General features: G+C 35.5%; 1 protein-coding gene across 17 annotated transcripts in view; it reads left to right on the top strand.

Annotated features, from left to right (window-relative positions):
* The window catches only part of RPS6KA6 (ribosomal protein S6 kinase A6), a 254,839-nt gene extending 234,411 nt beyond the window's left edge, over positions 1 to 20,428 (top strand). For 9 of the 17 annotated variants that reach the window (XM_060408372.1, XM_042241591.1, XM_060408373.1 and 6 more), the window contains 3 exons: positions 9,375 to 9,419; positions 16,266 to 16,406; positions 17,665 to 20,428. In XM_060408372.1, coding sequence (XP_060264355.1) covers positions 9,375 to 9,419; positions 16,266 to 16,406; positions 17,665 to 17,790 — 312 coding nt within the window. In that variant the 3' untranslated portion in view covers positions 17,791 to 20,428. Of the gene's footprint in view, positions 1 to 9,374; positions 9,420 to 16,265; positions 16,407 to 17,664 lie in introns of those variants that run through there. The other 8 variants (XM_060408374.1, XM_004022225.5, XM_060408375.1 and 5 more) reach the window with 2 other exon arrangements.
* Positions 20,429 to 26,458: the final 6,030 nt, after the last annotated feature.

The raw sequence follows: 26,458 nt of genomic DNA, 5'->3' as shown, positions 1-26,458 counted from the left end.
ATTTTTTTTGTGTGGATTTGTTATTTTAAATTCCACATATAAGTGATATCAAGTGATATTTGTCTTTCTCTTTAGTTCACTCAGCATGATAATCTCTAGAACCATCCATGTTGCTGCAGTTGGCATATTTCATTCCTTTTATGGCTGAGTAATATTTTGTTGTGTATATATACCACTATTTCTTTACCCACTCATCTATTGATGAACACTTAGGTTGCTTCCCTGTCTTGGATATTTTAAATAGTGCTATTATGAACATAGAGGTGAATGTATCTTTTTGAGTTATACTTTGTTTGGGTATATGCCCAAGATTGCTGAATCATATGGCGCCCCTATTTTTAGGTTTTTGAGTACCTTTATACTGTTTTCCATCATAGCTACACCAATTTATATTCTCATTAGCAGCGTAAGAGTTCTCTTTTTTCCACACCCTCTCTAGGATTTATTATTTTTAGACATTTTAATTCTGACTGGTTTGAAGTGACACCTCATTATAGTTTTGATTTGCATTTATCTAATAATTAGTGATGATGAGCATCTTTTTATGTGCCTTTTGGCCATCTTCATGTCTTCTTCGGAGAAATTTCTATTTAGGCAAGAGTGCCCAACCTCCAGACCTCGGACTGGTACCTCCTGTCAGATCATCTGCAGCATTAGATTAGAAATAAAGCACAAAAAAATGTAATGCACTTGAATCATCCCCAAGCCATCCTTCCCACCCCTGGTCTGTAGAAAAATTGTCTTCCATGAAATCAATCCCTGGTGCCAAAAATGTTGTGGACCACTCTTTTTAGGCGTTCTTCTCCTTTTCCATTTGAGTTATTTGTTTTGTTGCTAAATTGTAGGAGCTGTTTGTATATTTTAGAAATTAAAGCCTTTTGGGCCACATCATTTGCAAATATTTTCTTCCAGTCTGTAGGTTGTCTTTTATTTATTTTTATTTTTTAGGATTTCCTTTGCTGTGTCAAAGGTTATAAGTTTGATTAGGTCATATGCATGTAATTTTGCTTTTATTTCTGTTGCCTTGGGAGACTGACCTATGAAAACACTGGTACAATTTATGTCATAGAATGTTTTGCTTATGTTCTCATCCAGGAGTTTTATGATGTCTTGTCTTATATTTATTCTTTAAGCCATTTTGAGTTTATATATGTGTATGGTATGAGGGTGTGTTCTAACTTCATTGATTCATGTGCAACTGTCCAGCTTTCCCAACATCACTTGCTGTGGAGACTGTCTTTGCCCCATTGTATATCTTAACTCTTCTGTCAAAGATTAATTTTCCATAGGTATATGGATTTGTTTCTGTGCTTTCTGTCCTGTCCTACTGGTCTGTATGTCTGTTTTTGTGCCAGTACCATAAAGTTTTGATTATTGTAGCTGTGAAGTATTGTCTGAAGTCTGAGAAGGTTGATTATGCCTCCTGCTTTGTTCTTTTCCCTCAGAGTTGCTTTAGCAATTCTGGATCTTTTATGATTCCATATTAATTTTAGTAGTATCATTTTTTCTAGTTCTTTGAAAAATACCATGAACATTTTGTTGGGAGTTTTTAAATGTCTCTTCCAGTGGCCCCCATTGAGGGAGAACTCCTAAATGGAAATGGTGGGAATTGAACCTAGGGCCTTGTGTATACTAAGCATGTGCTCTACCACTGAGCACACCCCTGCTGCCATCATTTGTTCTAGTTCTTTGAAAATATCACTGCTATTTTGTTGGGAGTTTTTAAATAACAGATTCTACACGTGTAATTGATCTCTTCATATTTTCTATTTCTTCCTTTTCTTCCTGGTTCAGTCTCAGAAGGTTGTACCTTTCTAAGTATTTGTTCATTTCTTCCTTTTCTAATCCTTCTAAATGTAAAGGTAGGTTGTTTGCCATTTTTATTGCTTGCTTCCTTATAGCCTGTAGATTATGAATTGTTGATTGTGTTTTTGTTTTCCTTTGTCTCTAGTTATGTTTTTATTCCCTCAATGATCTCTTGGTTGTTTAGTGCATGTTGTTTAGACTCCACATGGGGTTTTTTTAATAGTTGTTTTCTTGTGTGTGTATGCTATGTCATTTAAGTTGTGTCCAACTCTTTGTGACCCCATGGACTCTAGCCTGTTCTTAAAGACTTTTTTTTACATTTTCAAGGCCCTCAGAGGCTAATAGCACTAGTTATTTTACATTTCTAATTTCATTTTCAAAAGATTCATCAATTGTACAGTTTTTGCACTTATTAGAACTTAGGTCTTTTTTTTAAATTTTGACATTTTAATTATTTTCAATTTAAATAATTGCTTTACAATATTGTGTTGGTTTCTGCCATAAATTGACATGAATCAGCCATAGATATACATATGTCCTCTCTCTCTTGAACTTCCATCCCACCCCTCTAGGTTATCACAGCGTGCCAATTTGAGCTCCCTGAATCATACAGCAAATTCCCACTGGCTATTTATTTTACATATCATAATGTATATGTTTCCCTGCTACTCTCTCCATTTGTCCCACCTTCTCCTTCCCTGCTCTGTGTCAACAAGTCTCTTCTATATGTCTGCATCTCCATTGCTGCTTTGCAAATATGTTAATCAGTACTATCTTTCTAAATTCCATATATATGCATTAGTATACAAAATTTTCCTCTTTCTGACTTACTTAACTTTGTATAAGAGGCTCTAGGTTCATCTGCCTCATTAAAACTGACTCAAATGCATTCCTTTTTATGGCTGAATAGTATTTCTTTGTATATATATGATACAGCTTCTTTATCCATTCATCTGTTGATGGACATCTGGGTTGCTTCCATGTCCTAGCTATTGTAAATAGTGCTGCAATGAATAGTGGGGTACATGTGTCATTTTCAGTTATGGTTTTCTCAGGGTATATGTCCAGTAGTAGGATTGTTGGGTCAGGTGGTGGTTTTATTCCTAGTTTTTTAAGGAATCTCCATACTGTCCTTTCTATCAGCTGTATCAGTTTGCACTCCCACCAACAATGCAAGAAGGTTCTCTTTTCTCCATACTCTTCCCAGCATTTATTGCTTGTAGATTTTTTGATGATGGCCATTTTGACTGGTCTGAGGTGGTACCTCATTGTAGTTTTCATTTGCATTTCTTTAATAATGAGAGTTGTTAAGGATCATCTCGTGTCTTTATTAGCCATCTGTATGTCTTCTTTGGAAAATGTCTGTATAGATCTTCTGCCCACTTTTTAATTGGGTTTCTTGTTTTTCTGGTATTGAATTGCATGAGCTGCTTGTATATTTTGAAAACTAATTCTCTGTCAGTTGTTTCATTTGCAATTATTTTCTCCCATTTTGAGGGTTTTTTTCACTTTGTTTAGTTTCTTTTGCTGTGCTGAAGCTTTTAAGGTTAATTCAGTTCCACTTGTTTATTTTTGTTGTCATTTTCATTACTCTAAAAATCATAGAAGATCTTGCTATGATTTCTGTCACAGACTATTTTACCTTAAAGAATGTCCTCCTTTAAGAGTTTCTAATAGGCTGGTCTTACATTTATTTAGGTCTTTAATCCATTTTCAGTTTGTCTTTGTGTATCTTCTTAGGAAGGATTCAGATATCACTCTTTTGATACTTTGATATCATTCATGTCACATGGCTGTCCAGTTTACCCAGCAACATGTATTGAAGAGATCTTACCTTATCCATTGTATATTCTTGCCTCCCTTGTCAAAGATAAGTTGTCTGTAGGTGCATGGGTCTATCTCCTGGCATTCTATCTTGTTCCTCTGGTCTATATTTCTGTTTTTGTGCCAGTACCATACTGTCTTGATGACTGTAACTTTGTAGTATAGTCTGAAATAAGGAAAGTTGATTCCTCCAGCTCCATTCTTCTTTCTTAAGATTCCTTTGGCTATTTGGGTTCTTTGTGCTTCCATACAAATTGTGAAATATTTTCATCTAGTTCTGTGAAAAGTGCTATTGGTAGTTTGATAGGGATTGCATTGAATCTGTAGATCGCATGGGATAGTATTGTCATTTCCACAACATTTATTCATCCAACCCAGGAACATGGACTATCTCTCCATCTGTTTATGTCATCTTTGATTTCTTTCATCAGTGTCTTGTAATAATCTGTGTAGAGCCCTTTTGCCTCATTAGGTAGGTTTATTACTAGGTATTTTGTTGTTTTTGTTGCAGTGGTAAATGGAATTAATTTCTTAATTTCTCTTTCTGACTTTTCATTGTTTGTGTATAGGAATACAAGTGATTTCTATGTATTACTTTTGTATCCTGTGGCTTTACTAAATTCACTGATTAGTTCTAGTAATTTTCTGGTAGTATCTTTAGGGTTTTCTATGTATAGTATTATATCATCTGCAAACAGGGAGAGTTCTACATCTTCTTTTACAATCTGGATTCCTTTTATTTCTTATTCTTCTCTGATTGCCTTAGTGAGAACTTCTAAAACTTTGTTATTAATACTGGAGAGAGTAGCATGCTTTTCTTTTCCCTGATATTAGAGGAAATGGTTTCAGTTTTTCACCATTGGGAATAATGTTTCCTGTAGGTTTATCATATATAGCCTTTATTATGTTGAGGTAGGTTCCTTCTGTGCCCATTTTTGAAGAGTTTTTAATCATAAATGAGTGCTGAAATTTCTTGAAAACTTTTTCTGCATCTATTGGGATAATATTATGGCTTTTATCTTTCAGTTTGTTAATATGATGTATTGCATTGATTGATTTGTATTTGAAGAATCCTTGAATCCCTGGGATAAACCTTAGTTAATCATAGTGTAATATCTTTATAATGTGTTGTTGAATTCTCTTTGCTAGAATTTTGTTGAGCTCTTTTGCATCTATGTTAATCAGTGATATTGGCCTGTAATTTTATTTTTATGTGATGTCTCTGTCTGATTTTGGTATCAGGGTGATGGTGGTCTTGTAGAATGAGTTTGGAAGTGTGCCTTCCTCTGGAATTTTTTGGAAGAGTTTCAGAACAGTAGGTGATAGCTTTTCTTTAATGCTTGATAGAAATCACCTGTGAAGTAATCTGGCCTTGGGCTTTTGTTTTGGGGAAGATTTATTTATCACAGTTTCAAATTCAGTGCTTGTGATTGGCTTATTCATAGTTTCTGTTTCTTCCCAGTTCAGTCTTGGAAAGTTGAACATTTCTAAGAATCTTTTCATTTCTTCCAGGTTGTCCAACAACCTGGAAGAAATCAGGCAATCAGAGAAGAATAAGAAATAAAAGGTTATTGGCATATATTTGCTTGTAATAATTTCTTATCATTTATATGACTGCATTGTCTCATGTAACGTCTTTTTTGTCTCTAATTTTGTTGACTTGATTGTTCTCCCCTTTTACTTGATGAGTCTAGCTAATGGTTTGTCATTTTATTCTAAGAAGCAGTTGCTTTTGATCTTGATTCCTGGGTCCTTACTGCCCAATTCAGACTTAAATTGAAGAAAGTAGGGAAAACCACTAAACCATTCCAATATGACCAAAATCAAATCCATTACAGTTATACAGTGGAAGTGAAAAATAGATTCAAGGGATTAGATCTGATAGATAGAGTACCTGAAGAACTATGGATGGAGGTTCATGACATTGCGAAAGGAGGCAGAGATCAAGACCATCCCCAAGAAAAAGAAATGCAAACAGGCAAAATAGTTGTCTGAGGATACCTTGCAAACAGCTGTGAGAATAAGAGAAGCAAAGGAGAAAAAGGAAAGATATACCCACTTGAATGCAGAGTTCCAAAGGATAGCAAGGAGAGATAAGAAAGGCTGCCTCAGTGATCAGTGTAAAGAAATAGAGGAAAACAATAGAATGGGGAAGACTAGAGATCTCTTCAAGAAAATTAGAAATACCAAGGAAACATTTCATGCAAAGATGGGCTCAATAAAGGACAGAAATGGTATCGACCTAACAGAAGCAGAAGATATTAAGAAGAGGTGGCAAGAATACACAGAAGAACTATACAAAAAAGATGATCATGACCCAGATAATCACAATGGTATGATCACTCACCTAGGGCCAGATCCTGGAAAACGAAGTCAAGTGGGCCTTAGGAAGCATTACTACAAACAAAGCTAGTAGAGGTGATGGAATTCCCATTGAGCTATTTCAAATCCTAAAAGATGATGCTGTTAAAGTGCTAAACTCAATATGCCAGCAAATCTGGGAAACTCAGCAGTGTCCACAAGACTGGAAAATGTCAGTTTTCATTCCAGTCCCAAAGAAAGGAAATGCCAAAGAATACTCAAACTACTGCACAGTTGCACTCATCTCACATGCTAGCAAAGTAATGCTCAAAATTCTCCAAGCCAGGCTTCAACAGTATGTGAACCATGAACTTCCAGATGTTCAAGCTGGATTTAGAAAAGGCAGAGGAACCAGAGATCAAATTGCCAACGTCTGCTGGATCATTGAAAAAGCAATAGCGTTCCAGCAAAACATTTACTTTTGCTTTATTGATTGTGCCAAAGCCTTCGACTGTGTGGATCACCACAAACTGGAAAATTCTGAAAGAGATGGGAATACCAGAGCACCTGACTTGCATCTTGAGAAATCTGTATGCAGGTCAGGAAGAACTGGACATGGAACAATAGACTGGTTCCATATTGGGAAAAGAGTATGTCAAGGCTGTGTATTGTCACCCTGCTTTTTTACCTTACATGCAGAGTACAAGATGTGAAATACCAGGAAGGATGAAGCACACACTGGAATCAAGATTGCCAGGAGAAATATTAGTAACCTCAGATATGCATATAACACCACCCTTATGGCAGAAAGCGAAGAACTAAAGAGTCACTTGATGAAAGTGAAAGAAGAGAGTGAAAATGTTATCTTTTTAAAAGCCAACATTCAGAAAACTAAGATCATGGCATTTCATCCCATCACTTCATGGCAAATAAATGGGGAAACCGTGGAAACAGTGACAGACTTTATTTTGGAGGGGCCAAAATCACTGCAGATGGTGACTACAGCCATGAAAGTAAAAGACACTTGCTCCTTGGAAGAAAATTCATGACCAACGTAGAGAGCATAGCAGAGACATTACTTTGCCAACAAAGGTCCGTTTGGTCAAAGCTATGGCTTTTCCAGTAGTCATGTATGGATGTGAGAGTTGGATTATAAAGAAATCTGAGCACTGAAGAATTGAAGCTTTTGAACTGTGGTGTTGGAGAAGACTCTTGAGAATTCATTGGACTGCAAGGAGATCCAACCAGTCCATCCTAAAGGAAATCAGTCATGAATATACATTGGAAGGACTGATGCTGAAGCTGAAACTCCAATATTTTGGCCACCTGATGTGAAGATTTGAAAAGACCCTGATGCTGGGAAAGATTGAAGGCAAGAGAAGGAGACGACAGAGAATGAGATGGTTGGATGGCATCACCAACTCAATGGACGTGAGTTTGAGTAAACTCTAGGAGTTGGTGATGGACAGGAGGGCCTGGTGTGCTGCACTCCATGGGGTCACAAAGAGTCAGACACAATGGAGCGGCTAAACTGAAATGAACTGATAGATTTTGAATCATCATGTTTTCATTGTAATTTGTTTCTAGGAAATTTGTGATTTCCCTTTTAAATTTTTTCAGTAGCCTGTTCACTGTTTAGAAATGTATTGCTTAACCTCTTATGTCCTTTTTTTTTTTTTCAGTGTTCTTTTTTTCCTGTAATATTTTGTGTCATAGCATTGTGGTCTGAAAAGATGCTTGATATAATTTCAGTTTTCTTAAATTTGCTGATGCTTGACTTGTGATGCAAAATGTCTATCCTGGAGAATGTTCCAGGTGTACTTGAAAAGAGAGTATATTCTTTTCATTTGAATTAAATGTCCTAAAGAAATCAGTAAGTCCATCTGGTCTAATGTGTCATTTAAAGCTTGTGTTCCTTTGTTACTTTTCTGTTCTGAAGATCTGTCAAATGGTTTAAGTGGGTTGTTAAAGTCCCACTATAATACTAGGCTATTATTGTGGTACTGTCAATCTCCCCTTTTTTGTCTATTAGTGTTTTCCTTATGTATTGAGGAGTGTATGCTCCTGTGTTGGGTACATAAATATTTGCAGTTGTTACATCTTCTTGAATTGATATCTTGATTATTGTGAAGTGTCCTTCCTTATCTCTTATAATATTCTTTATTTTAAAGTCTACTGTGTCTGATATGAGAATTGCCACTTCAATTTTCTTTTCATTTCCATTTGCATGGACTGTCTATTTCCATCCTCTCACTTTCAGTCTGTATGTGTCTCTAGGTCTGAAATGGGTCTCTTGTAGACAGCATATATATGGGTCTTTTTTATATCCATTCAGCCAGTCAGTGTCTTTTGGGTTGAGTAATCCATTTACGTTTAAAATAATTACTGATATGTATGTTTCTCTTGGCTGTTTCTTAATTGATTTTGGTTTGTTTTTGCATATCTTTTCCTTCTCTTGTGTTTCCTGCCTATAGAAGTCCCTTTCACATTTGGTATAAAGCTGATTGGTGGTGCTAATTTCTCGTAGCCCTTACTTGTCTGTAAAACTGTTGGTGTTTCCATGAATTTTTAATTAAATCTTTGCTGGATAATCTTGCTGTTGATTCTTCCCTTTCAGTACTTTAAGCCCCATGAGGGGCTTCCCTCGTGGCTCAGCTGGTAAAGAATCCACCTAAAATGCAGGAGACCTGGTTTAGATCCATGGGTTGGGAAGATCCCCTGGAGAAGGGAAAGGCTACCCATTCCCGTATTCTGGCCTGGAGAATACCATGGACTGTATAGTCCATGGGGTCACAAAAACTCGGACAGGACTGAGTGACTTTCACTTTTAGTATATCCTGCCATTTCCTTCTGGCCTCCAGAGTTTCTGCTGAAAGATCAGCTGTTAATCTTATGGGGTTTCCCTTGCATGTTGCTTGTTGCTTTTCCCTTCTTGCCTTTAATATTATTTCTTTGTGTTTAGTCTTTGTTAGCTTGATTAGGATGTGTCTCAACATGTTTTTCCTTGTGTTTATCCTGTATGGGTCTCTGTGTTTCTTGGATTTGATTGACCATTTCTTCCTTTCTTATGTTAAGGAACTTTTTGACTATAATCTCCAGAAATTTTTTTCTGATCCTTTCTTTTTCTCTTCTTCTTCTGAGAACTCTATAATTTGAATGTTGGGCCATTTAATATTGTCACAGAGGTCTCTTAAACTATCCTCAATTCTTTTGATTCTTTCATTACTTTACCTTTATTCCATTCAGCAGAGTTACTTCCACAATTCTGTCTTCCAGCTCACTTATCCATTCTTCTGTCTCATTTATTCTGCTATTGATCCTTCTAGAGTAGTTTTTATTTCAGTAATTTTATTATCCCTCTCTGTTTGTTTATTCTTTATTTCTTCTAGGTCCTTGTTTAAGTGTGTTAATTATTTTTTGCATTTTCTCCATTCTGTTTTCAGGGTTTTGGAACATCTTTACTATCATCACTCTGGATTGTTTTTCAGGTAGTTTGCCTGTTTCCTCTTCGTTTATTTGGTCTTGTGAGTTTTTACCTTGTTCCTTCAGTTTTCTCTGTCTTTTCATTTTTATTTTTAACTTCTTCTGAGTTCTCCTTTTCCCAAGTTTTAGGGTCATATTCCTTCTTCTTTTGGGTCTCTGCCTTCAGTGGGTGAGGCTGGTCCAGTAGTTGGGTAGGTTTTGTGTTGGGAGGAACTTGTGCCTGCATTCTGGTGGGCAGAGATGCTTTGTTTTTTTCCCCTCTCATGAGCAAGGCTGTGTGAGGGGCTATGTTTTGGGGTTTTTGTGGGAAGCCTGTCTGCTGATGATTGAGTTTGTGTTTTTGTCTTCCTTGTTTGCATGAGGCATCCTGCTCTGTGTGCTTCCAGCATTTGGGTGATGCTGAGTCTTATCAGGTGGAGACCTTCATAGAAGTTCTCACTTATTAATACTCCCTTGGGTCAGGAGTTCTCTGGCCATCTAGTGTAGTGGACAGTGCTCCCTCTCCAAAGGCTCAGGCTTAATCTCTGGCCAGGGAACCAAAATTTCATAATCTGTTTGTTATGGCATTAAAGGGGATTAAAGCAAACACACAAAAACAAGAAATAGAAGACAAACCCCAGACAAATGGTAAATACAAAATCAGACAAATAATAACAAAAACAAAGGAACACACACACGTACACACACACAAACCCAACCAAAACAGTCCAAAGGAAAGAAAGTACAAGAGAGTGACCTGTTGAGCAAAGGAAACCAAAAATGTTATTGATCAATTAAAAATAAAGCTAAAATGCAAACCAGAAAACAAAACAAAAGCAGAGTGCCAACGGGGAAATTAAAAAAAAAAAAAACACTAACAAATGTGGTGAAATAAAGAATGAAAAGAAAGAAAACAGTGGAAAGTCTGTGTTAAATAGAAGTATATAAAAAGATTTATATATATATATATATATATATATATATATCAATGAATAACTACATCAAGAACAATAAGAAAAGCAAACAAAAACTATAAGAACAAAAATTTTTAAAAGAATAAAAATGTCCACAGAAGTGCAAAATCCACATAGGAGTAGAAATATATAAAGGAAATAAAATGTGTGATTAAAAAAAGTTTTCAAAAGCTTGAATAGAATTAATAGTAAAAATGAATCAACAGCCACAGCAAAAGAGAAGAAAAAAGAAAAAAAAATCCAGAACCAACTATAGAACAAATCAAAATATAAGAAGAAGAATAAATATTTTTCACAGCTGACTTTCCTTTCCCTCACTGAGTCAAAGTTCACCTCCTCATCCCTAGGGTATCCTCTGATAATGGGCTGCTCTCTGGGCCTGCTGTGGGGGCAGCTCAGACTCTAATCTGGACCTACCACTCTGTGTTACTGCCTCCAGTGTCCACAGCTGCTAGAGCTAGTGGTTTTCTTTTGTGGGAACTCACATTGTCCTAGTTGATTGTGTGAATTTCATCTGTAGTTTGTACAGCTGGTGGGAAGGTTTTTGATCCTCTTCCTTAGCCACATTGACCCCAGAGTTCAATGTGGTTTTATCCCCAACTCTGCATGTGAGTCATCCACAGTAGCTTGTTCCTGAGGCTGAGCTGGGACTTACTTGCCTAGTGAGGACCAGATGTGGAGGTGGTACAGCGCTTGGATCACAGGGACCCTGATAGCACCAAGTATGCATAAACACTGGCACCCTGAGGTTCTGCAGCTGTGGCAATATTAGAGTCTTTTTCTAGCCTCTGGCAGCTGACATTCCAAGGGCCTCCCTGGTTGGTCCTTCTCTGTTGCTTGGTGCAGCAGGCTCTCAAGGATCTCCTAGGTTGGGATCTTTATTGCTCAGCTTGTCAAGTACTTAAAGGGCCACCCTCTCTGGGGTCTTTGTTGGTCAGCTGCCCGCACTGGCATGTGGAGGGAGAGAGGCTACATTGTTGGCTCCACTGTCTGCACATTACTCAGCAGTATCACTTTGCCTCCATAGCTGCCCAGCTTTCCTCCAAAGGCATTCCCCACTATGATCTCCTCCTTTACTTCCCCTCTGGCCTTCTTACCACAATCAATAGCAACCTTTGCCTGGAGATTGGTTTCCAATCCCTACGCCCCAGTCCCCTGCTACCATGCATTCCAGGGGACTTGGGTCCCTTTCCAGGGAATGTAGTATTGCAGCAAGGATTGTCTGTGTGGTTCTCACTCCATTTAGACTGTCACAGATCAGCTGTTGCACTCTCCCACAGCCTCAAATGCTTCTCCTCTGTCCCAAACAATTGCCCTGATGTGGGGATCTGACCCCTACTTCAATTCCTTCAACCCCTGGATACAGGTCGTCCTGCTCACTCTCCTCTTTTTCCCTTCCCTCCTTCATCCTGCCAAGATTTGTGTGGATCTGTGTATTCCTTTCTAGGGGTGAGGGACTCCTGCCTGCTCTCAGCTGGTGTTCTGTGAAATATGCATCTGAAGGTGTGTTGCTGATGCATTTGTGGAGAGAGATGTACTCCACATCCACCTGCTCCTCTGCCATCTTTCTGGAATTTCCAGCTTTCTTTTGTTCTCAATTGGATAAAATGCTTTTTTTTAATCCCTTCACATTAAGTTTTTGTCAGTGTTTACATCTGAAGTGAGTCTCTTAGAGTCAGCATATAGATGGATCTTGTTTTTCAGTCGTTCAGCCCCTTGCTATGTCTTTTGATTGCAACACTTACATTTTAAATAATTATCAGTAGGTATGTACTCAATGCTATCTTGTCAATTTTTTTCTGGTTGTTTTTGTCCTTTTATCTTCATCTTTTGCATTCTTCCCTTGAGATTTGATGACTATAATTAGTGTTATATTTGGATTCCTTACTTTCTATCTGTCTCTTGTTGTGTGAGTGTTTATGTCATTTATTACATGTTTTTGCTTTACCATGATATTTATATTTTATAATATATATGATTATTTTCAGTTGATGATCTCTTAAGTTTGAATTCATCTAAAAACCTGGCATTTTTACTCCTCTTACATTTAGTGTTTTTAACCATCATATTTTGCATGTGTTTTGTATTTCTTAATCAGTTTGTGTGTGTATTTTACCAGTTTTATCTTTTAACCTTCCTTGTAGTTTTATAAGTGACTGATCTTTATGTTTTCCTTTGCTGGTGAGATTTTACCTTCTGTGATTATTATATTTCTAGTTTGGGTCTTATCTTTTCTACTTAGGGAAATCCCTTTAGCATTTCTTGGAGAGCTGTTGGTCTAATGGTGCTAAACTCTTTTAGTGCTTGCTTCTATGTAAAACATTCTCTCCAGTTCAGATCTGAAGATAGCCTTGCTGGGTATAGTAGTCTTGGTTGTATGTTTTGTCCTTTCATCACTTTAAGGCACTCCTGGTTTGCAGGGTCTGCTGAAAAGTCAACTGAAAGTCTTATGTGAATTCGCTTGTATATAACTAGTTGCTTTTCTCTTGCCACTTTTAAGATTCTCCATCTATAATTTTGCCATTTTGGTTATTGTGAGGCTTGGTGAAAGTCTCTCTTTGTTTAGCTTGTTTTGGACTCTTGCTTCCTGGTCCTGGGTGTCCATTTCCATTTCCATAGAGGGGGCATTCTCAGCTATTATTTTTTCAAATAAATTCTCTGTGCCTTTCTCGCTTCTCATTCTGGGATCCATATGATGCATATATTATTACTCTTTGTATTGTTCCAAAAAGTTATCCTCATTTCTCAAGTTCCTTTTTTCTGTTCAGCTTTGGTGGTTTCTATTATTCTATCTTTCAGTTCACTTATCTGTTTCTCTGTATCATGTGATGTACTCTTAGTTCCTTCTAGTTTTATGTTTTCCAGTTATTGTATTCTTCTGTTCCATTTGGTTCTTTATATTTTGTAACTCTTTGTTAGACTTCTTGCCCTGTTCATCTATTATTCTCTCCCATGTTCACTGAGCATTTTTATGATCATTACCTTGAAGTCTTTGTTGGATAGATTTCTCCCCTCTACTCTGTTTAGTTCTGAGTTTTATCTTGTTCTTTGGTTTGGAGCATATTCCTTTGTCTCCTCATTTTGCCCAGTTCTCTGTATCTATTTGTATTTTTTAAGTAGGTCAATTATGTTGGTTCATCTTCACAAAGTGGAATTACATAGCAGATAGCTTATGGTGCCAATCAGCATACTCCACTCTATTCACAAGAGCAATATACCCTACACATGACCCATATGTGTGCTGTGTGGGTCCTTTTCTTATTATAAAACCACCCACTCTGGGCATACTGGTAGCCAGGCTGGCTTCCAGCCCAGTTGGCTGCCAGGCCATCTCATGTGGTTGTTGATGGCTTGCTGTTGAGCAGAGCTCAGTCCTGGCATGACTGGCTGTTCAGCCCCAATAGTCCTAGAGCTGCTGCTGGCTTGCTAGTGGGTGGGACCAGGGGCCAGAGTGGCTGTCTGCAGGACCTGGGGAAACCTAGGACTGGCACCCCACCACTGATGGGCAGGGTCATATATCAGGGCAGCTTGATGCATAGGGCAGCCTACTGGGCTTTTATTTTTATCTTTGTTTCATTATATGTAACAAGCCTTCTTTACTCAGTTTTTAAAGTTTTCTGTTTTGAGCAATTTGGTTTGATGTTCCTTGATGTAATTTTCCTTATTTCTTGTACTTGGGGTTCATTTAGCTTCTTAGATCTGTGGGTTCATAGTTTTCCTAAAATTTGGTAATTTTAGTGGCATTATTTCTTCATGTATTCTTTTCTTCTCTCTTACTTTCTGAGACTCCAGTTGTGTTTGTGTACTTTTTCAGTTGTTGTCCCATAACTCACTGATGCTCTGCTCTTTCGCTTTTTTGTTTTATACTTTTTTATAGTGTCTATTGCTATGTCTTTACCAATCTTTTGACCTGCCATATTAAATTTGCTGTTAATCTTATTTGGTCCATTTTTTTTTTTTTTGTCTCACATTTTAGTTTTCATTTGTTTTATTTGTCTTTATATCTTCTATGTCTCTCTACTTAACTTTTGAACATATATGTCAGCTGAGGGTCAATTTTGACTAATTTTTTTCTTTTCATTACACATTCTATTTTCCTTCTCTTATATGCCTTATAATTTTGGATAAGAAGCACAACATAGTGAATTTTACCTTGGTGAGTGTTAAATGCTTTTGAATTACTAATCTTTAACTGTTTTCTGTACCGCAGTTAAATTAGGGGAAACAATGTGTTATTTCTGGGTTTTCCTTTTAAGATATTTTAGGCAGGGCTAGAGCAGTGTTTAATCTAGGAATAGTCACTACTACTCAAGCAGGTTTCTTTCAGTTTCTCTAACAAATACTTCATGAATTTGAGGTTTTCCTGTCTGACTGGTGGGAATAGGTACTATACCTCACCCTGCATGGACTCCCATTTCCCTCTAATCCTTGCATGTGCTTCTTCCCATTACTTCTGTTTTTTTTGTTTGTTTGTTTGTTTTGTTGTTGTTGTTGTTGATGTTGTTTTTAACCACATATGGTTTGCGGTGAAAATACCTGAAAGAGACCCCCACAAGGGTTCTCTCTGCCCCTGATTCTCACTTCTGTCTCTTTAACACAGGGAATCTGCCAGGATTTACCTGAGTTTTCCTTACCTACCTGACGTCCTGAAAACTCTTTTCATGGTTCTAAGCTAGAGCAATCATAGGGCTTACTTGATTTGTTTCCCATCTTTTAGGGATTACTTTTCTTCATTGCCTAATATCTGATCTCTTGAAAACTGTTGTTTCTTACATTTTATGGGAGTTTTTTGGAGGAGCTGAGTTTCAGGTGGAGGTGGGGGGGGGTGAATTCAGTTCCTAGTTTTACATCTTGGCCAGAATCAGAAGTCCTTAGAACTTTAATCATTTTTATGATTTTCATTTGTCTGTTTTATTTATATATTTCACCATTGTATTCTTTTTAATATTATGTTTTAATTTATTTCTGTTCATACATTCTTTTTCCAATAGTTTTTTGATTGGTTGTTCTACTCCTCTACATAGTTTCAATCAGTTACACTGTTCTTCATATTCTGGTATTACTATATAGTCTTTAGTTTCTCATTGCTTCTGCTATTAATAGTAATTTAACAAATGCTTTTGTTTCTATTTTAGAGGGTGCTTGTTAAGGAGAGTTTAATTCTCCTTTCTATAAAAGATGCTTGATAGAGATTGTTTAATTTTAATGTTATATCTTTTAATAGATTTAAAATTCTATTTTACTATGAGATTTTACTACAGAAGTTTATATTACAGCATAGAGAAAATAAGCATATTCACGTTTACGTTGATGAAAAACTTATGATATTCTGACCACTGCTATGCTAACAGTCAGCTGCTAACCTTGTGTTTATATTTTGCTTTCTTTAGTATTTTATACAGGAAACCATCAGTTACTGAGTATATTATCAACATGAGACTCTCCCTTCTATGAATTTGTGTCTGTATACAGATAACCTTATACTTTGGGGCCCAGATTGCCAGCAAAGATCAATAGTTCCTTTATCCGGTTGCCTGTCTAGTGAAGTCCAGTGTAGCTCCTGCTGCTTTACCTTTTCCTTCTCCCTTACTGACGACATTCCACTTCCACTAAATTGATATTTCTTGATTTTAGAATGATAAATAAGTATATGCTATGTTATTAAAAGTATGTTTCAACATTCTCTTTTAACAGTTAACTATGCAGTATATGGGATTTTTTCCCCTAATGACAGGTCAAATTAATCAGATTCCAAAACTATCAATACTTTCATGTTTTGAGGAAATGGGAAATTATGTATTTTACTTAAACCTTTAATGATATGTAGTATGTAGTTTCTTATATATATGTATGTATGTATATATATATATATATATATATTTTTTTTTTTTAATTTAGGATTTGCTTTCCCATATGCTACATATGGACCCACAGCAGCGGTACACTACAGAGCAAGTATTAAAACACTCATGGATAACCCACAGAGATCAGTTGCCAGATGATCAGCCAAGTAGAAATGGTACATCACATGTTGTTAAGGTAAAACCAACATACTTTTAAGCACCTTCTAAATGCCATGCCATTGCATGCCATTCAATGATGACACATATAATTACTTTATAGTGTCTTTATTTTTTTAAGTATATTTATAGATTCTTTTGTTTCGGGTGTTTTTTTAAATAACAGCCTTCTTTATGTACAGCCTTACTGATGATACATAAAATTTTCTTGATTATATTTGGTTTGCTTTAAGAGATACTGGGGCTTGGTGCAGACTAAATTCAGGTTTCATATGGGAAAGAAAAAAGATGCCTATTGGTTCCTGAATTAATAGCCATTGGTGAAAGTTTCCATACTTATAGACATTGAACCTAGATTTTGAAGTTTAGTGGTTTATCCATTTATCTGTTGATGGATACTAAGGTGTGTTTTCATATCTTGGCTGTTTTGAATATTGTTAGAATGATCATGGGAGTGAAAATTTATGTGAGAATAAATTGTGGGGGTGTGTATATATGGAATATATTATATATAATGGAATATTGTTCAACTTTTTAAAAGGAGATCTTTGTATTTGCCACAACAGAGATGAACCCAAAGTGAAATAATGTAGACACTGAAAGAAAAAAAACTGCATCATCTGTCTTATATGTGGAATCTAAAAAAAAAACCTAATATGTGAAAGCAGAGAGTAGAACAGTGGTTACCAGTAGACAGGGAGAAGGTCGAAATGGGGAGATACTGGTCAAGGTATACAAAATTACAGTTATGTAGGATGAGTAAGCCAAGAGGTCTAATGTGAAGTCTGATGTTAAGTACAGGTAATAAATAATGCTATAATGAATGCTGGAAATTTGCTAAGAGTAGTTTTTCAGATACTCTTATCACACATAAAAATGATAACTATGCGAAGAGGACATATGTTAATTAGCTTGACTGTAGTCATTTTACTGTGTATATCAAGATAACATGTTGTATGCCTTAAATATATACAATTTAAATAAATTTATATTTAAAAAATTTTTTAAAGATATTTAAAAACAAATTGTATGAGTTTTGAAAGACTGAAAAAATACATTTTAGTTTTAAAAACTTGTAAGAAATATATTTATTGAAATGAAAAATACATAAGTAGTCAGATGTTAATCAAAGGAGCATCAACACAAATATTATGGATTCTCAATTACTTTCCTGGGGGGAAAAGTTCTATTCTAGTTAAATTTTTCATGATACAATGTGGAAGTTTTCTTACCTTCAGAGATTGTTATTCAGTTTGTAATATTTCTCATTATTTTAGGGAGCAGTGGTCGCCACATATTCTGCCCTGACTCACAAGACTTTTCAACCAGTCCTAGAGCCTGTTGCTGCTTCAAGCTTAGCTCAGCGACGAAGCATGAAAAAGCGAACATCAACTGGCCTTTGAAAGTTTTAGGATTCCTCAGCCAATCTGGATGAAGAAAAGATTAAATATGTGGCTTTTTGTCTAATCGTATATCAAAGGCATTGTTTTTTACTACATTACTTGAATATTCTGATTAAGCTTCCTTTTTTTAAGGGGGAGTAAGATTTTAAAAAAGAACATATATAGCTCCACAATTTTCATACTATGTTGCTTTTCAATGTTGTCCAAGTATTTATTTAAGTATATAATTGGTGTCTACAAAGTCCTACCAACTTCTCTACATACTAACTTCTACAGTTTCTTTCAGATTTCTAGTTGTGTAAAATAATGGCTTGGGGAATCATTACCAACAGTCAAGATGCAAGTATAATAGTATAATGCCAAGCAATGTCAATAATTTTTAACATTAGATCCTGAAAGGTTAGACGTCTTTTTTTTTTTTTTTAAGGAAAGCGAAAAAAAAAATGTATTGTAGAAACTTGTCATTATGTGTAAACTCCATTCATTTGACTCTCTGTAGTTACTAAAATGTAAACACAGTAGTTTGGGGCCAGAGCAAAAATCATTTGTGCTCATATGTGAATTCCTAATATGGTTGATGCCAAAGTTTTTACAGAAGAATTAAATCATAGATAATGTGTGCCGACAAACCTGTATATTGTCCGTAAATGGCCTCATCTAGAAATAAAGGCTTCTGTAAAATTTACGTCGAATGGAATTATAGTACAAGTGAAGAAATTTTAGCCAAAGGTCTTATATTGGTATTATAATCTACTAAATACGTCATAGTTAAGCCTTTGAAAATAAAGTATATGGTGTTGGCACTAACTTGATGTTATGTAAACTAACTTTGAGGTTAACCAATTGGATTTAATTATCATCTGTCCTTTTATAATGAACTACACTCTTGTTTTTTTGATTACCCTGTGCTTTGAATTACAGTGTAGCATATTGATCTTTAATCCTATGGTTATATAGTTGAAATATTACTGTAATGAACTTGTGAGCTTAGCACACATGATATAGTTATAATGCATTTCAGTAAACTTTAGATAATACTACGTAATAGTTATACTTCAATAAGATAAACTGTCTTTTTAAATAGGAAGTAATATTAATGATATGCATACAATTTGAACACATTTTAAATTAATATTTATAATAAAAAGGTCTGGCCAAATTGGTCCTATTGTTAAATTTTATGATTCAGAACCACTGCGTAGTATATATTGTTTTCTCTAAATGATTGAATTTGAAAGAATCTTTTTGTGCTGTTGAAGAAAATACCATTACTACTACTTTAAATAGCATTACTACTACTGCTGCTGCTACAACTACTGACAGATGGAACTCATGAATGTAAACTTGAGGATATTACACTTTTCTTTACTGAATATAAGTGATCTACTTATGTGTGCTTGTTTTACTGTTTACTGTGTATTTTATTTTGCTTAGTTCAGAGAGGGGTGATTACTGAGCTCTGAAGTGTACAGTTTAGGCTAGAAGACTTGTAACTTCAGTATTTAATAAAAGAAACTATACATAATTATCTTTATAATGTAAGTGATGTATATTCCACACACAAAGGTCTGTTTCATTTGTGTGATATATAAAAGTATGTGTCCATATTTTGAGATGTCTTTTGCAATAGTTGAAAGACATTAAAGAACATCTTAATATTACATGGAAGATATTATTTAGAAAGACACTGGGATCATATCTTGTGGATTTTTTGTCCCAGTTCAGCTTTTTCTTTCCTCATTTAGCTTTATTACTATAAGTAATTGTGTCATTTTATTGACTTATTTTCCTCTTGTTTGTGTTGTAATGCCTTCTTATCAAAATTGATATGACACACTTAGAGATGTGATTTTGGTATGTAACTTTTCAGAACAGAGATACCATTTCTATATATGCTTTTGTAGTAGTAGAATTAGAGTAAGTAAAGTTGGAAAATGAAAAATGATCATGAAATAACTTTGTCTTTACATGAGCAATAGTTTTTAAATAGATGATCTTAATTTTTCAATGAGTTTGCTCAAAAAGGTTGTGTCACACACTCCTTTCATGAAAGCAACATGGTCAGAAATAAGCAACAGCACAATTTCTCATCACTCAGTGAAAGTTGAAAAGGTATAAAAGATATAGATGTTAGTGGATTATCCCAATAATTGTGAGTTTTCTTCTGGAAAATTCAAACATGGTGGCTTAACAACAGTAGTAGGGGGCAACCTTATTATAAGGGAAAGCTATACATTACACCTTCATTCTGCAAAAGGAATCCAGGTAGGGATGCATAATCATGTCCTTTTTGGCTAGAACTCTAGAACAACAAAAGCAGATGTGAATGGAACATTTTTTGATGGGGTTTCTATTAATTCTTAACCAATAAAAGCAAATCCTTTCTTTGAGACTTAACACTTTGATTTCTAATGGATTCATGAACAGTATTTTATATTGCTTTTCTTTCTAGTTGATGGTTCTTGATAGTATTTAATAATAAAGTTGGGGGTTTTATTGTCAAAAAGAGAAGCTATTGTAATAATATTTTTTTTCTCAGAGAAAAAACACCAGATTTGCCCAGGTAGATTGAACAATCTATTGTCCTAAAGCACATAGTATTATGAATAAACTCAGGAAACCATTGTATGAAAGTTAATATGTGTTGCTGGTATTGGTGATTTTGTGGGAAAAAAAATGATTTTAGTTCTTTTATGAAAATCAAACTTTAGCCTATTTTCTTAAATCCATGAATAGCTAAACATTTGTTGTCATTTGTTGCCATTGATAATTAAGCATAGTAAAGCATTTTGATAGCACCTCTGGTTAGCCCAAAGGGATTTGATATGTATAGGCAACTGGAAACTTTAAGAACAGATGCTTGGTGTTTCTGATATCTCCTCTTTGCAACATCATGTTAAAATAGTACTTCCTGCAGAAACGTATTTATTCTGACTGAATTGTGTTTTCTTAACATAAGGGACCCTTTGTATATGAAGGAAAAGAACCACTTACCTTGGCTTTAAGATCAACTAGACAACTTAGGCTTTAAACTAGGCAAAATATGTCCTTGGCATTTTCTGCATTCTCTTTCTCCTGGCTTTCCAGCTTCCGCATGCAATCTTACTTGAGTACCTCACAGAGAACTCCATGATTAAAGCTTACTCCAGGAGGATTCTGTGCTCTAAAAGGACCTCTCACCCTTTCCCTTCCCTGAATCAGAAATTCCATTCTCACAGAGTAGCTATTTTCAGCTAAAAAAGTGAGATGAAAGATATCTTATTAATTCATTTTTCTGGTGGCTAATGAATTTTTGGCATTTTCAAGGAAGATGTCTATTAATCAAATGAGTTTCTTCTTGCTGGATGTTAAGGCAGTCTAAAATGATGAGAATAATTTTTAAATCAATTATTATCAGGGAAGATATTTTACAGCAAGGAACTTGCACAGTGTATCCCTAGTATCAGATTATACTAAAACAGTGGTGCTTTTTGTGTGTATATGTGTTTTATTTATTTTTATTTTTTTGCATGGCTCCTTCCTTACTGCTTCTCAGTCTATGTTTTCTCTTAAAATGTCCAAGCTTTTTCCTCAAAGTGAACATCACAATGAACTATGACAGAATGGTGTGGAGGAGACAGTTGTCGTTCAGCTTATATTTATCCATGTTCTTATTACTCATATTATATAGTCCATATAACATATAAGTAGTCTCCCTGCAGACCCCAGTCCCTACTCCTATTTTATTGATAACAAAGCAAGAGCACAGACAGATTAAATGCAAACTATCAGTGCCAAGTCTCCAGATACTTTGTTATAGATGTCAGGACACAGAAAACCTATTTATCATAATGTTATTCCTCAAGAAGAATGCAAACTATATTAAGTATATATAGATTGGTTAACTTTTAAAATATTTAGAAAGAATTTTGTTTTATATTTCAAAGCATATTCAAGTATTTTTGGTATGTATCACAAAGTGACTGATTACTGAAATTAACAAAACTATTCAATGTGGTGCTATCTCCCTTCCTATGCAAGAGTGTAGTGTCACTGATAGTGACTATTTTCAAATACATTATACTCATGGGTGCATTGTTCCAGGTTTTAGTTGTAAAATATAGTGAAGTCCATCATATAATCTTAATGAAATGATGAAGCTTGATCTAAAATTCAGTTTGATTCCAAACGGCTGAAGGTGTAGTAAGTCCAAAATTACAGTCATAAGGTTCTTAGAAGTATGAAGTAAAAGACAAAGGACAATAATTTTTGCAATACAGAAAGTCAAAATTTAATCAGTTCAGTTCAGTCTGCTGGCGACGGAATGAAACACCAACACTGCAGAGTGGTTTGAATTTTTGTATTTTAACATTCGCTTTTTACAGCTGTTTTATTTTCTGTCCCTTGCACAACAATCTACAGGGCAAGTTGCCAAGCACTATGATTCAGAGACTATACAGTGCACAGGCGCAGGGTGAGATAACCTTTACCTTAACTTATTTACTGCAGCTAAAACTTTGTTTTGGGGAACTTTTTTTTTTAACACTAATTAAATACTTTATTGAATAAATATAATACCAAACAAAATGCATTCAAATGCTAAAAAAAAAAAATCAATTTTAAAGGCCTTTCTATTCAGGACTTTTTTATCAACTTAGAATCCGTTTGTCCCTGGGTCTGTTCCTTTTGAGGAATCAGAGAAACATCCTTGTGTGCAAGAAATGTTCTTTTCCCATGGGAACAAACAGAAGATTCTTAGCTGAACATCTCGTTTGCAAGAATGTTCAGCTCTGGTTGAGAGTCTCGTTTGCAAGCACTTCTCAACCTTCCTTATACCTTGTTCCCTATATCTCCCCCTTTCTTTTCTTGCAGATGCTGAATAAGCACTTGAATACGCAAAGCTTTTTTTTTTTTTTTTTAATTGTTTTTCTTTTTGCCAGCGCCGGTAGACTGCCAAGTTACCACTGCCATCATGGCCAACAAAAGATTAGTAGGATTCAATGGTTGTCCTGCTTTCTGCAACGTTTTCTCAGCTTCTTGAGTCAGTTTCTTCAACTGTCCCCATGTCGGTGGACCTGCCTCTCTTGTTGCAAAGGTGAAAGTCCTCTGCATTGACAGTTCCTGAAACTGGTGCACAAACGGGCCGCTCATCCTGCAGCTTCACCAATCTCAATGGAACCCAGATCCTGGAATTATTTACAGAAATAAAAGCGTACCCTCGCCCCAAGAAGTGAAGTACTGCTGGAATCCATCCCTTTATCTCATCCTTATACCATACCTGGGAATGCTCAAAGCTTTTTGTCTTTTCTGAATTGCCAAAATGCTGTTCTGCTGGAGTCATCTTACTTTTTCCCCAGACATTCAAAAAGTTAAGAGTTAATAGTGTTTTATTTAATACATCCCTTGGTGATATCACACCCTTCTCCCCCTTTCTTATTTTTTCAGTGTATTTTTGAAGAGTCCAATTAGCTCTTTTAATTATAGCTTGTCCTTGACTATTATAAGGAATACCAAAAGTGTGCTTAATATGATATTGTTTTTAAAATTGAGATAATTTAGAGGATTGATATTCGGGAGCATTATCAGCTTTTAATTTTATAGGTATGCCCATAGTAGCAAAACAAAATAGTAAATGAGTAATAACAGAATCTGCCTTTTCTGAACTTAAAGCTGTAGCCCATTGAAAATGAGAATAAGTATCTATAGTATGATGAACATATTTTTGTTTACCGAATGAAGAAATAAAAACAACATCTATTTGCCAGATTTGGTTAGATTGTAATCATCTGGGATTTACTCCAGGAGGGGCAAAGGGCAAAATAAATGGTGCACATAGGGAACAAGAACGAACAATGTGTTGAGCTTGTTTCCGTGTTAACGAATAAGTTTTTTGTAACCCTTTAGAATTAGTATGATGTAAGCAATGTTTTTGTGTTGCAGACTGTAAAGGATAAAGTAAGGCATCTATATTTGCATTTCCTTGAGATAATGGTCCGGGGAGAGAAGAATGAGCTCGAATATGAGTAAAACAGACAGGGTTAGTTCACCTAATTAATAACTGTTGAACCTGAAAAAATAATTTATCAACATTAATTTTTAAAGTTACCGGTAGAGTGGCTTCAGGAAGATAAATACATGAAAAGACTGCATATTTAGAATCAGAAACAATATTAATAGGAATATAAAAAAATCCTGTAATGCCAAACAAATGGCCCAAAGTTCAGCAGGCTGCACAGAAGAAAAGGAATGTGGAACAAGTTTAGAAATAGTATCAGTCTAATAGCCAGCAGTAACTTTATTGGCATCTGTAAAAATAGTTTTTCCTTCAACTGGAGTATTAGATATAGGAGATTTACAAACCATTGATGTATGTCGAAGAAAATCTATCATTTTAGATTGAGGATATTGATTAGAAAAAGTCCCTGAATAAGATGCAAGAGCTATCTGCCAATTTTTATTAAACTGTAAGCAATTAGAAATTTGGGTGGAAGTAAGTTGAGTAATACTTGTTTGAGGGTCACTTCCAATTTACTGAGTAATACGGCCTCGACCTTTCAAAATAAGGAAAGCAATTTTATCCATATAAGTAGTAAGCTTTTTTGTATAGTTACTGGGTAAAAATACCCACTCAATCAACCCTGCAGATTGAGCAATAACTCCAGTAGGAGAATAGGGAGTATGGAACACTATGAAATATATAGGTTGATCCTGTTGTAGATAAGTAAGAAACCCTTCATTTAACCATTGTTCTACAATGTGTAATTCCTCTTTTGCTTGAGAAGTAAGAGATCGAGGACTGTTAAGAGCAGCATCACCCTCCAAAGTAGAAAATAAATGATGCAATTGATGTGTAGGGATCCCTAACATGGGACGTAACCAGTTAATATCACCCAAAAGCTTCTGAAAATCATTAAGAGTTTTCAAATTATCTTGTATAATTTGGACCTTTTGAGGTTTTATTTTTTGTCGTTCCAAAATAGCACCTAAATATGAAATAGGAAATTCAGTTTGAATTTTTTCAGGAGCAATTTGAAGATTAAAATCACTTAAAACTTTCTTTACATGAATAAAAAATTTCTCTCTTTCCTCTTTACTAGGAGCTGCCAATAGTAGATCATCCATATAATGATAGAGAAGACAATTAGAAAATTGTTGTCTCACAGTAATAAGAGCACGATCAACAAACTCCTGACAAAGTGTAGGGCTATTAATCATTTATTGAGGCAACACTGTCCATTGATAACGTTTTACGGGCTGCCCATGATTATACGCTGGAATAGTAAAAGCAAATTTATTTCTATCTTTTATTTGCAAAGGAATATTAAAAAAAAATCTTTCAAATCTAAAACCATCAAAGACCAATTTTGTGGAATCAAAGCAGGAGAAGGGAGATCTAATTGTAAAGCTCCCATAGGTTTTATACATTTGTTAACTTCCCTTAAATCAGTCAACATTTTTCATTTACCAGATTTTTTTTTTTAATTACAAAAACGGGAATTTCAAGGAGACGTGGAAGGTTCAATATGGCCAGATTGAAGCTGTTCTTTTACTAATTGTTTTAAAGCCTCGAGCTTCACTTTTGGAAGCGGCCACTGCTCAACCCATTTAGGGACATCAGTTAACCATTTCAATGGGAGAGCTCGAGGAATCTGAGCAGTGGCTACAAGTTTTCCAACGAGATGGTGAGCATTGTTCCTAAAGAAAATAAAAGATCCCTTCCCCAGATATTAATAGGTATATTAACAATGTAAAAAGAAATAAGTACTTTTTTTATTAGACAATTGGCATGACAAAGGTTGAGTGCTTTTCTACACATCTGCTATTGATCTTAAGTCTGTTAAAACAAGAGGATTTTTTTTTTCCTAGTCATTAGGCCACTGCTGGAGAGAAATAACCAAAACATCTGCTCCTGTATCCACTAACCCTTCAAACTGTTTACCTTTAATAATCAGTGACATTAAAGGACAAAAGTCATTAATAAGCATTTTCTAAAATATACTTTGTCCCGTACTTTCAAATGACTCTCTCTCCCTACCTCAGCATTGTCGGCAGCTACTGGAAATAGGGATGCATAAGGTGGTGCAGAAGGGTTAACAGCCTTAGAAGTTTGTTTTCTATTTAATAAAACCCTTTGAAAGGCAGCAGTCATTGCCTCTACAGAATCTGAATCCTCCCCAGAACTCACATCTCTGTCTCGGTGGATGAATCTTTACTATCATCTGGGGGTTTGGGCGGAGGCCGAGATGAAGCCCCCTTCTCAAGATAACATGAGGCGGCCTCACTGTCAGCAGCCATTAATTTTAAAGCCTGCATTATAGTGCTACATAGAGTCCACAGCCTTAAAGGAATCACATTTCCTTTTTGATGCTGCCTTTTTAACTCCTTTTGCACCACTTTTCATTTTTTTAAATTTAGCAGTACTTCTGTTTGATATTGAAACCAATAGCAATGCTGCTCTATAAGACAGAGCTCACTCAAGCGGCAAGTAGACAGTTTAATTCCTATAGAATGCAGGAGCCCCTTAACCAGCTCCATATATTGTGACTTTAAAGACGGGGAATTCCCCATAATTTTTCTTTTTCTCGAAAGTCCCCTTTCAGCGTTTCGCTCCGGGGTGCTCACCCTTTCAGATTTTTTTTTTTCCTCTTTTTCTCGAAAGTCCCCCTTTCAGCGTTTCGCCCCGGGGTGC

This window comes from Ovis aries, chromosome X (assembly GCF_016772045.2).
Source record: "Ovis aries strain OAR_USU_Benz2616 breed Rambouillet chromosome X, ARS-UI_Ramb_v3.0, whole genome shotgun sequence".
NCBI classification, from domain to species: Eukaryota; Metazoa; Chordata; class Mammalia; order Artiodactyla; family Bovidae; genus Ovis; species Ovis aries.
Note: the sequence above shows the minus strand (reverse complement) of the source record. Positions and strands in the feature narration are given on the sequence as shown.